The sequence below is a fragment of the Vombatus ursinus genome, unplaced genomic scaffold, assembly GCF_900497805.2.
Source record: "Vombatus ursinus unplaced genomic scaffold, bare-nosed wombat genome assembly UNPS02014818.1, whole genome shotgun sequence".
Classification (NCBI taxonomy): domain Eukaryota; kingdom Metazoa; phylum Chordata; class Mammalia; order Diprotodontia; family Vombatidae; genus Vombatus; species Vombatus ursinus.
Window position 1 is genome coordinate 29,459,808 of NW_020954596.1, and position 12,303 is coordinate 29,472,110.

The 12,303-nt window shown below is 36.4% G+C and overlaps 1 protein-coding gene across 2 annotated transcripts in view; it reads left to right on the forward strand.

Annotated features, from left to right (window-relative positions):
• Positions 1 to 12,303, forward strand: part of SLIT2 (slit guidance ligand 2) — a 397,271-nt gene that overhangs the window by 341,433 nt on the left and 43,535 nt on the right. For both annotated transcript variants that reach the window (XM_027836326.1, XM_027836327.1), the window contains one exon: positions 9,897 to 9,990. In XM_027836326.1, the coding sequence (XP_027692127.1) occupies positions 9,897 to 9,990 (94 nt within the window). The remainder of the gene's footprint in view (positions 1 to 9,896; positions 9,991 to 12,303) is intronic.

Sequence of the window (12,303 nt, forward strand, 5' to 3'; positions counted from 1 at the left end):
GGGTAAAATGTCTTTCCTCCTATAATGTTATTCAGAGAGTTTTGCATCAATGATCTTTTAAAGCACAGAACAAATAATTTATCAGCAAAAAGGCTTTACTTTAATATATACCATCAGCCCGTGTTTTCAAATAATTACAGATTTTCTTCATTCATTTTGAAAAAGAGACTGAAACCAATGGAAATAAAGCTTTGTCTTTTCCTGCTTTCTCCAAGAATTAATTATTTTTTAAATTGTTTTAACTGGGCTTTTTTAATTTAGTATTTTATTTTTCCCCAACTGCATGTAAAAAATAATTTTTAACATTCATTTTTACAACTTCGGATTTTAAATTTTCTCCCTTCCTCCCTCCCCACTCCTCTCATTGAGAAGGCAATTCAATATAGGTTATACATGTATAATCATGTACAACATATTTCCATATTAGTTATGTTATAAAAGAAAACATAGATCCCCCTAAAAAAAATCAAGAAAAATAAAGAAAGTTAAAAAAGTATGTTCCAATTTGTATTAAGACAACATCAGTTCTTTCTCTGGAGATGGATAGAATTTTTCATCCTAAGTCCTTCAGAGCTGTTTTAGGTCATTGTATTGCTGAGAATAGCTGTCATTCACAGGTGATCATCTTACAATATTGCTATTACTTTGGACACAGTTCATTTCACTTTGCATCAGCTTATGTAAGTCTTTCAAGGTTTTTCTGAGAGCATCCTCAAGCATTAGTTATTTTAAAGAATTCCATTTAATTCAATAGGCATCTATTAAGCCATTGCTGTGCACCAGGCATTCAGGTATTATTTTGGGATCCAAAGACAGAAAAAAAAGGGCACAAACATTCCCTGTTTGTCTTCAAGGAGCTTACATTTTGCTGCAATGTCACCTTGGATTACTATTGTGGTGCTGGCAAGGCAGGACCTGTAGCTTATTGGCCCAATTTTTCCAGTCACAGTTCTACTTAGCCTGATATTTAATTGTGATTTACTACATTATTTTTTCACTTTATTTTTTAATTTAATTTTTTTAATTAACAAGCATTTATTTTCTCCCCCCACCATTCCCCCTGCCCTTTGAATTGAACAAAAAAAGAAAAATATGTTCAGTCAACCACAGCAAATTGCCACATTGGTGATATCTAAAAATGTATGCTTTATTGAGCATTTTGGGTCCATCACCTCTCTGTCGGCAAGTGGGTAGCAGGATTCATCTTTGGCCCTCTCCAAACGGCTTGGCATTGTATTTATTAGAGTTATAAAATCTTTCAAAATTGTTTTATCTTAATAATGGACAAATTGTTCCTTTTGTTTTTTCCCTTTTTTATTTCATAGTTCTGAATTACTTCAACAATATAGGAGCATATGAGCACAGATTTAGAATTAGAAGGAAACTTAGAGGTAATATACTCCATCTTCATTTTAAGGATGAGTAAATAGACTCAGAGAGTTTAAGTGACCCCATGGTCACATGGGTAGCAAGTAGCAGAGCTGGGATCTGAATTTGGGTCCTCTGGCTTCAAGTCCAACAAACTAGCATCACCTTGTTTCAGGTTAAGATGGCACCTATGTAGTTTTGGACAGCTGAAAGGGATTGCTGCAGGGATACTGTAATTTGTAGTTTCCCATTAATAAATTATAGCTAACATTTATATAGTGAGTTATGATTTTGCAAAACTCTTTGCATATAGTGTCTCATAATAGATATTTGAGAGTCAAAGAAATCATAGAATATTCAAGCTCAAATGTTAAGCCTCAAACCCATCAGTGAGTGAAGACATCCCTCTGCAGAATGGGTGAATAAGAACAATTTGTTCCAAAAGCCATGAGGGCAGTTGAAACAAGCAGGCACTGTGGAGCTCTTAGAGTTTGGTCAGATATCAAAGACACCAAGGCATCTCAGGCCATCACCAGTTGTCTTGACTTTTGTCTTGTCACTGGACTTTGATGACTCTTGAAGAGAGAGTGGGGCTGATGACTCTATGCAACTCTGCCTCACATCTAATTGATGCATAAATCAAGACATCATCCTGTGATGTCATTGGTCCTCTTCAAAATGAAGGACAAACAACAAGAATGTTAGCTAAGATGGACACCAGAGAGCATCTCAACCTCTTCAGTTTGCAAATGAATAAGCCAAGACCCACGGAGGGGAGATGTACTATTTCCTTTGGATCATTAGTTCTTCAATGTTGTTGTTCAGCCATTTTATTGGAATCTGACTTTTTGTGATTCCATTTGATCACGAGTGTCAGCCTTTATCTTGGAATACAGCTTTCAATAGCCCTTATCTTGAGAGTGACTCTTATCAGGGTTACTATTGAAGTTATGGGGGGTGCATTATAATAAGGAGCCAATTGGTATGATTTGCTTTCAATATTCTTTTTTGACTGGGCCTCAACATGAATAATCAATGGTTTGAAAGAGATTAATTTCCATAGTCAAAAATTCAGCTCTCTGCTGACAAAAGAACTACCTTACTAATTTGGTTGATATAAGTAAAGGGGCTACCTCAGTGTTAGGTGTTAGGAGGTCTTGGAGTAAGGGAGGGGAGAGGAACAAAATAGAAGACAGACTTTGCCTTCACTCTGCAGGTGCTTTTAAAAAGGTGAGAAGAAGAATCTTCACAACACCATTGAGGTACAGTCACAGGCCAGTGCTTGAAAACAGTTCAGGGGCAAGTGCTCTTTGAAGAATTTTTCTTTGATATTAGTCTCTGCACTTCTCAATGTTGCTCTACTTTAGTCTTAAACTAAATTGCTGTAGGCAGGAATCTTGTGAGCTCTCAGAAGTTCAAGTGTGAGTGCTTAAGAAACTAGGAAAGAAAACAGAATGTATTATGGGAGGTGGAATCTTGCTGGAAAATAATCTGATTTGGGTCTAATACAAAGGTTTAGTACCATAAGAGATATAAAATTGGAAATTTGAGCAATACAACTCAAATTCATGTATCATGAACTTAGTAATTATATTAAAAAAATACTATTATGAACATCTTTCAACAGTAACAAAACTCATTAATTAACATTCTCAACTATTTAAATGGTTTAAGTGACTCGTCTTTAACATGCAGATAACAATAATGTTTTATGTCACTCTTATTCTGTATGGCATTAAATTGCTTGTCCGTGTGTTACGGTATTCTCCTTTTATTTAACCATCTATGTATATTTCAAGTTTTCCTACATTTGTTTATATTTCTAATCTTTGTCATTCCTAGTTGCATTGTAGTATTTAATTACATTAATGTGCATAGTAATTTAGCCATTTTGTATTTGTTAGAGATAGAGACTCTTTGTTTTTCTTTTTTTCCACTTACAAATAATACTTCTATATATTTGAATAGCCTGAGATATTTTCCCAGTAGTATGATGTTTGTTTTTTTTGATCCATGTGGTACTTCCAATTTGGTTCCCAGAAAGATCCTACCTATTTACAATTCTGTCAACAATGGAGAAGTATATTAGTTTCTATCAAATACAACCAGAATATAAATTTTAATTTTTACTTATTTTTACAAATGTATTAGGTATGAGGCAGTCTGACTTTTTTCAAGAGAATAAATGGTATGTATATATTATATATACACATATGTATAAGCATATATATACATATGTGTCTGTATATATATATATTTATGAAAATCACGAATGACATTAATGTGATTGTGGTTGTTAACACCTGGAAAATGAAATATAGCAGACTGAAAGTTATGAGTTGATTTGACCTATGTATAGCCAGAATATTTTTTAAATCTGTATCTGCCCTCTGTAAGTCCACTCTTCTCTTTTCCCCTCAAAAAAAAAAAATGATAAAATTCCTATCAGCAAAGACAGGCAAATCAGAAGTCGAGGAGATCAAATGCTGAGCTAAAAGTGAAGGCAATCCAATGCAGCAAATATTTATTAAGCAGCAATTCAGGAAGTAAAGCAGTCACGGTCAGCCAGTGAGATATAATGTCCTCCATGTCATTGTTTGTTAAGTTGGGCAATTCATTGGGTAGGAGATAAAAGCCAATAGGATTGGGGGATGGAATTAAGTTTCTAACATATTAACAAAAGAATGTTGTGAACCAAAAGCTCTAGTTCCTTTTTTTTTCTTTTCTTTTTTTTTTTAGTCTAGATGCCAAACTCCAGAGAAGTTTGCTCTATTGTAGATTACCTTTTTTTTTTAATATAGGGCTCACAACTTAAAAAAAAATCCCAAAGAATTTATTTGAGACTTTACCTTTCAAATAGAAAGATCTATTTGAAGGATAATTGATAAAGTACCATAATGACAGAATAAAGAGTAGTACTGTTAGCTATCTATATCACCTGCATATTATCATCCATCACATCAGAGAAAGGCATCTCTGAATGTTATGCCTCTGTTCAGTCCCTCTTTGTAAATCCAAATTAAGATCACTTTGATTTCCATAATTAAATTTAGCTAACGTTTACTGAGGTCCTATGATATACATCGCACAGCCCTTTGAGTTATACAAAAACGAATGACTTTTTCCCCCTGAAGGATCTTACATCTGATAAGATAGATAAAACAAGGAAACAAATAACTATAGTTTTAAAAAAATGTAAAAAAATACCCCATAGCAGAGGTAAAAACAAAGTTTTTGGGGTTCAGAAAAGAGAGATAAAAAGAAAAAAAAACTTGGGAACATTCATTTAGAGAGATCAGGGAAGGCTTTGTGAAGGATGTGGGATTTGAAAAAGGGTTGAATGATGGAGGATTTAAGAAACAGAAGCTAGGCCATTGCCAGCAGAGGGAAGGAGAATTTAGAGCAAGACCAGGCAACAGTGGTGCAGTTTGACTTGAATGTGGAGTATTTGTATAGAAGCTAGGAGTATGAAAGATGAAAGGCTAGAAAGACGAATTGCAGCTATCTTATGGTGAGTCTTGAAGGCCAGATTGAAGGTGTTAGATTTTATTCACTGAGTAGTCATTGAATGATTTTCAGTGGAGTATTAGCACCATTCAGTCAATCTAAAAAGCAACTTACTCTGTGTGACCTTGGGCAAGACATTTCACCTGTTTGGCTCAATTTCCTCATCTGTAAAACCAGGAGGTTGAACCTGAACTCTAAAGTCCCTTTCAGGGGTGTGTGTGTGTGTGTGTGTGTGTGTGTGTGTGTGTGTGTGTGTGTGTGTGTGTGTGTGTGTGACTGCTGCCAGGACCCCCAGTGCCTAAGGTTTTTGAGGTAGCTGGTGGAGCGGCTGAGAGTGCTCTGGGCTTGAAATTAGGAAGAACTGAGTTCAAATCCTATGTCTGGCACTTACTAACCATGTGACCCTGAGCAAATTCTTACCCCCTGTTAGTCTCAGTCTGCTCATCTCTAAAGTAAAAAGGTTGGCCTCAACAGCCTTTTAGGATTCTTACAGTTCTAAATCTATGATCTCATGGAAAATTAACCTAGAAGCCAAAAGGTCAGGGACTATGCATCCTAGTAAACCCTAAGGATGATGTCTCATTAAAATGAGAAATTATGATAGGATTACCAGTGTTAGGGAAGTTACAAAGGAGAAGCTGGTTTGGGGGAAAACAATGCTCCATCTAAGTGTTATTTCCTATAGGAAGTCTATTAATCTCTAAAGTTACTTGTGCCCTCTCTTCCCTACCCTCACCCCCCAGAAAGTTTCTTTGTATATATTTTGTTACAGGCAGCTAGGTGGCGCCATAGTAAATAGAGCACCAAGCCTGAAGTCAGGAAGACTCTTCTTCCTGAGTTCAAATCTAGCCTAGGACACTTACTAGCCTGTGTGACCCTGGGCAAGTCACTTCACATTGTTTGCCTCAGTTTCCTTATCTGTAAAATGAAATAGAGAAGGAAATGGACACTTACTAGCCTGTGTGACCCTGGGCAAGTCACTTCACATTGTTTGCCTCAGTTTCCTCATCTGTAAAATGAATTAGAGAAGGAAATGAGAAATCACTCCAGTATCTTTGTCAAGAAAATCCCAAATGAGGTCACAAAGTCAGATGTGACTGAAATGGCTAAACAACAACAGCAAATATATATATATAAAAATATATTATATATATATATATAATATAAATATATTATATAAATTTATTATATAAATTATATATAAATATATATTATATATATAATACTTCTTAAATTTTTATGTGTACGTTGTTTTCCACACAAAAAAATAAGCTTCCTGGGAGCAAGGACTATCTCATTTTTTTAACATGTATCTCAGCACCTAGCACAATGCCAGGCACATAATAGATGTTTCATATAAGTCTGTTGAATTGAGGAGCACTTAATCCCAAAAATTCTTTTAGGAATAACAAAGTTAGAAAATTTAGTGCTAAAGGTAGAACCCCTCCATCAAGTCACAAGTTTTCACCAACATTTCTGACGGAGGCCAAAGAACTAATTAAGATACTTTAGACCAATTTTTTTTCAAAAGGTTAGCTTTTTTCTCAGCTGTTAGACTATACACGTCTGTGTATGCACATATATACACATATGCTCACATGCCTACACATGCATACATATATGTACGTGTATGTGTATAACTATGTGAATATCCATATGTGCGTTTGCATAAGCTATTAATATAATCTACAATTAATATTAAATAATATCTAATGTAGCATATGTTTATAATTAACGTATTATGAGCCTGCTAGACTAACAGAGGTTTTTTTTGCTGAGTCAGTGCCTAGCATTCTCTATTTTCCCCTTGAAGCCAGTGTGTTTCCTCTCTGGTTTGTTGCCTCAGCCTTCTTACCCTTCATTTTATTTTATAGAAATAGGAAAAGAAACTAAGCAGACCACGTGGCTGCATTTCCTTGCCTGTACTATAAAATCTACTTCATCAGATCACAGACTTAAGACTAGTAGAGACCTGAAGAGTTCATATAGCCCCAGGCCTTATGAATGGACAGCATGCTCAGAATAAAGCAATCCCTCCAGTGAACTTTGAGGCAAGCCTGGGTTTTCTGTGGCTGTTTCTGATCCCCTTACCGGGTGGTTGCAAAAGGTTCTTTCTGTTGGCTTCCAAGCCGTAACTGTGCATGCATTCAGAAGATGCACAAGCTTGGTTTCCAGATCCAGGACTCCTTGGTCCCCTTCTGTTCTGTTGCAGCTCACTAGGTTACAGCGCTGTCTATTCTGTCTCCATTACTCTTTCGCTTCAGTCAAGAAAGAATAGACACAACAGAGATAAAAGTAAAGCGGGGCAATGCTTGATGGCTTTATCTGAATGTGGATGAGATGAATAGGCCACTGGTGCCTTCCTCACCTGGAAGCTTACAGTGGTTATTTCCTCCTCACTGGAACACAACTAGACAGGAAAGAGGACAAGGTTAGGCCTTTTATATGCACGCTCAATTCTAGCTCAGAAACCCGTCAAAAAGCCTTTGCTCTCCACGTGATAAGTGGACAGGAAACATTCACAGAAGACCTGTACATACTCTAAAGTCAGTCCATTGTGACAGATTGCACCAGGCTAAGCTGCTGCTGCTGTTTATCCTTTGTTCTCGAACAGGACCATGACGTCAGGAAGGTGATGCCATGACATGCAACTGAATTGGATTTAAGTGAGGCAGGTCTGTGCAAAGTCACCAGTCTCACTTTCTCCTCCAGAGTCATCTGGGTCCAGTGGCCAGATATGGATCAGAACTGGAGATGGCCAGTATGCAGTGGGGGGGACCTTGGCCTTTTCAAGCTAAGGTCTTTAACAGGTCTAAGAACATAATCCCATTTAAAGTGATTCTCAATGGAAAACATGCTGCTGTCTTAACTGGAACCTGTTTTTTAAATGGCCCACAATGAAGATCCCTTTTTTGAAATGCTGGTTTTCGAGATAAGGCCAAGGTTATTCTAGAAAGAACAATTATGTTAAATCTGGCTTTCACTCTACATTGGTATATTTCAAGAAAGATGATATTGCCTGACATATATCCAAAGTCATGTATCAATTGTTTATGTATGCTCTTTTTTACTGTTAAAGAAGATTCCAAAAGTAACTGAGTTCAACTCAAAAGGTATTTATAAACTATATCCAGAAGAGAAAGTGAGACTGGTGACTTTGCACAGCCCTCCCTCACTTAAATCCAATTCATTTTCAAGTCATGGCATCACCCTCTTAAGTCATGGTCCTCTTAAAGAATGAAGGACAAACAATAACAACAACATTGTATCTACTTTCTACAAAGCAATGTTCCGGGGATTAGGGGAGAAGGATACATAAATCAACAAGACGTGTTCCCTTAATCGAACAGGGAAGGAATAAGACACAATTAGCCATTATTAAATAAGGAAGGTAAAAGCATAAACAATATGCAAAATGGGGTCATGGAAGATTTATGGAAAAGGTACCAGTTAAGTCAAATCATGAAGAATAGATTAGGGGGAGGGGGAGAACATCCTAAGTGGTATATTAAAAAAAGTACAGAGGCCAGAAACCATGGTATTAATATAGAAATGGTGGCTAGTCCAATTTCACTGTAGCATGAAGTACATAGTGAGAAGTAATGTGATATAAAGACTGCAAAAGTAAGGAATAGGGACTGTACCTGTGGTTTCACCGGTAGGAAATTCCCAGGTAAGAAAGCTGTTTCCATCTCTGCACCTTAGATAGTTTCCAAGAGTTGCCTAGACCACTGAGATATTAAGTGACTTTCCCAAGGTGAGACAGACAAGGCGTATTAGAGTTGGGACTTGAACCTAGGTCATCTTGGCTTTGAGGCCAGAGCTTGATCCACTCTGCCATGTTTATTCTCAGCAAATTGGGATGAGCTTTGAGTAGCATTCTAAATTGTTCAGACTTGGTCCAGTGGGCAATAGAGAACCAGTGGAACTATATCTCCCCACTAACACGTTTATTTGTGCATTTCTTACAAATAAATTCCACTTAAAGCACTGAATATAGTTAATTATTTACGTAATTAATGATGTTCAATCCCAACTTCTTGCAGTAAATGAAAGCCCATGTCACTCTTTGGGAAATGACCAATAGTTTATTTGATGAAGTCATTTTTGAGTTCATTTTTTACATAAAAACCAATTAGAAATTAATTTAGACATAATAATAACTAGCATTTATATAGCACTTTATGGTTTGCAAAGTGCTGTAGAGGTTATATCTCAATTGTTCAACTGAAAAGCCTTTCCTCACTATATAGTAAGTGAATCAAGAAACAGTCACAGAATACTTGTGCATGTTCTGAAGTCCACACACAGTCAAGAAGCAGAACAAGACTCAATACTAAGGTAGTTTGTACTTTTCTAGTTGACTTGATAGATTATAGAAGGAATTGAAAAGTCCCACTTTCCATGGAAATGATATTATAAACAGGCAGAATTGTGCTAAGTAGTCGTAGACCAAGAAAATGGACTCATGTTACTACTTATACTTTAGGGATCTTTCTAAGAGATGCATAAATGTGGCAACAAATATAAATAGTCCAGATGGATGTGCATATCTGAGCTACCAAATGATATCAAATGTTTGTACTTATTAAATTATAGGTTTGTTCATGAGTTTCTTAGAGCCTGTGTAATTATGCATAACTTTTATCTAATTTGACCCCCTGTTTCCTACATACTATTCCTGTTGATTTGGATGAGTGAGTTGGAAACATCACTGTTTAGAATTTTTGATGTTATTCTAAAGGTACAATATTCTCAGAATGCTCTTAGCCAGTAATTTATCTCATCACCTTAGGAGACCTATGAAAGTGTGATGTAATTCTGAGTCACTCTTTTCTAGTGGAAAAAAAAATAAAAAGACAGAAAATAACAGATGTCCTTCTAATTCCATCTGAGTTAGCTATAAAAAGGTCACCTTTTGGCCAACTTGAATTATTTTGCTTCCAGAGGGAAGCTGTTGAAGCTTCATTTTCTTTTCATAGCAACCTCCCCACTGAACTAATGCTGTTTGCCGTTTGCAGGTGAATTGTGTGAGGAGAAACTCGATTTTTGTGCCCAGGATCTTAATCCCTGCCAGCATGACTCAAAGTGCATCCTGACACCAAAGGGATACAAGTACGTGGAAACATTTTCATATTTCACTTCTAGATGATCTTGGAGCCAGTAGAGATTTTCTTCCTTAAAAAAAGTCCCTTCAGCCCCTTTCACTCATGAAAAAATAAGGCCTTTGCTCACTGGTCTCAATGGCATTCTTAGCAGCATATGTGACATCGGACAACACAACTGTTTCTTAGCACTGGAGAAGAAAATTAATAAGAGTTCGATTTCTTTGAGGAGCAATCTCTGTTAGCAAAAAAGCCTTTTGGGTATTGCATATTGTGGGGAAAAAACACAGTTATGCAGTCTACTTAGAAGGAACACCTTAGAGAACATTTAGTTCAGTCTCTTTAAGTTTGAAAAAACTGAGACCCAGGAAAATTAAGTGCCTTGTCTAAGACATATAGCCTACTAACTGGTCTTTCTCCTTCCATTCTATCCCTTCTCTAAACCACCCTTCAAAATGCTGTGTGAATAATCTTCCTAATGCACTTCTCCAATCACGCCAGTGCTCTACTCAAAAGCCTTCAGTGGCTCCATGTTGCCTACCAGTACCCTGACAATTAAGGCCCTCTAAAATCAAACCCCAATCCCAGTTAAATTGGATTACCCTCTATTCCTGTCCTACCCTTTCCCATTCTATGCCTTTGTTTATACTGTCTCCATACTTGGAATGAACTCACCTCCTCTGAGCTCCATTTATTGATGTTTTTCCTTTCTTTCAAGACTCAATTCAAGTACCACCTCCTTCATGTAGTCTTCCCTTGATTATACTCCCCCTTTAGGTGAAAGTAATTTCTGCCATCTTATATTTCTCATAGAACAATACTTAGACTATATCTCCTTTGTGCTTCTATCACCTTCTCCTTTACCAAGCTTATTTCTATATGTGTCCCTTTCTTATATCCTCCAGGGGACTTTAAGGTGCCTGAGAACAGGGTATGTGCCATATTTATCTTTGTATTCCCTTCTCCTAGCACAGTGCTTGAACATAATAGACACTTCAATGTTTGTAGAACTAAATCTAACTAAATTACTGGCAAATCTAGAACTAGTTCTTCTGTCCCACAATTGACTGATTTTTCTACCAGTTCCTAATGTCTTTTGAGTAGCTCTTACTGTATTAAGTGATCTGGAGATACAAAAAGAAAATAACACAGCCTCTCTTCAAGTAGCTTACACTCTCCTTAGGGAGACTAGATATGCCACAATGAATCACCTAGAAAAAATAATGGCTCATATCTATATAGAACTTTATAAAGTACTTTTTTCATAAGACTCTGTCAGATAAGGAGTATGTATATGGATATTTGCATTTTCTAGATAAGAAAACTGGGTCTCAGAGACATTTTATGAGTTGCTAAGTTAACACTGCTGATAAGGGCCAAAGCTGGGATTCTAACATGTCTCCTGACTCAGTTCCATGCTGTATCTACTGACCAACATTGTAAAGTTTGAAGAAAAAAAAAAAGGTAATGAGTACACATCACATTCCCTTACAATAATATACCACTTCAGGGTTTTTCTAAATGTTTTCACCCACTTTTCTGCATCATGGGGTATAGTTTATAAATGTTATAGGATGACTGGATGAGGGTAATCATGAAAGACTTTGTTGGGAAGATTGTACTTGGGTTAGGTTTTGAACAAAATGTAGGCTTTCAGTTGGTGGACAAAAGGAAAGGAAGATATTTCAGGGGAGGTAAAAGCTGCTCTATCTTTTATAGGAATAGGGAATTAAAGAATGTTAGAGTTAGAAGAGACTATAGACATCATCTAGAAAAGGGGTTTTAATTACAATCTTGTGTCTATGAATCAAAGCCCAAGTGAAGAGCCTCTTTTAATATTATGACCACTTTATTTCAGTGTAATTGATTTCCTTTTTAATCCTATACATTTTATTTTATGCATTTAAAATATTACCCTGAGAAGGGGTCCATCGACTTCACTAGACTTGCAAAGATGTTCATGACACAAAAAAGTCAAGTCAACAAGTATTTATTAAGCACCTATTGGAAAGAAAAAGAGGAAAAGAACCCTTGAACTTGTCCAACTTCTTAATATACCAGATGAGAGAATGGAGGCCCAGAAGGGCCTCCCTAGAGTCACACAGCTGGTAAATGGTAGATCCTCTCATTTCAAAGACAATGCTCTTTACCCAGACTATATTGCCTTTTATAAATGAAGCTTGGGTTCCATCAGGTTTGTGTTAGAAACATGTTTTATGTACCAGTTTAGTCATTTTAGAAGGCTTGTGGATTTCTTTCTGGTACATAACAGCTGTGCAGGTGTTTTAGTTGTTTTTGTTGTTGTTGTGATAAAATAATTTGG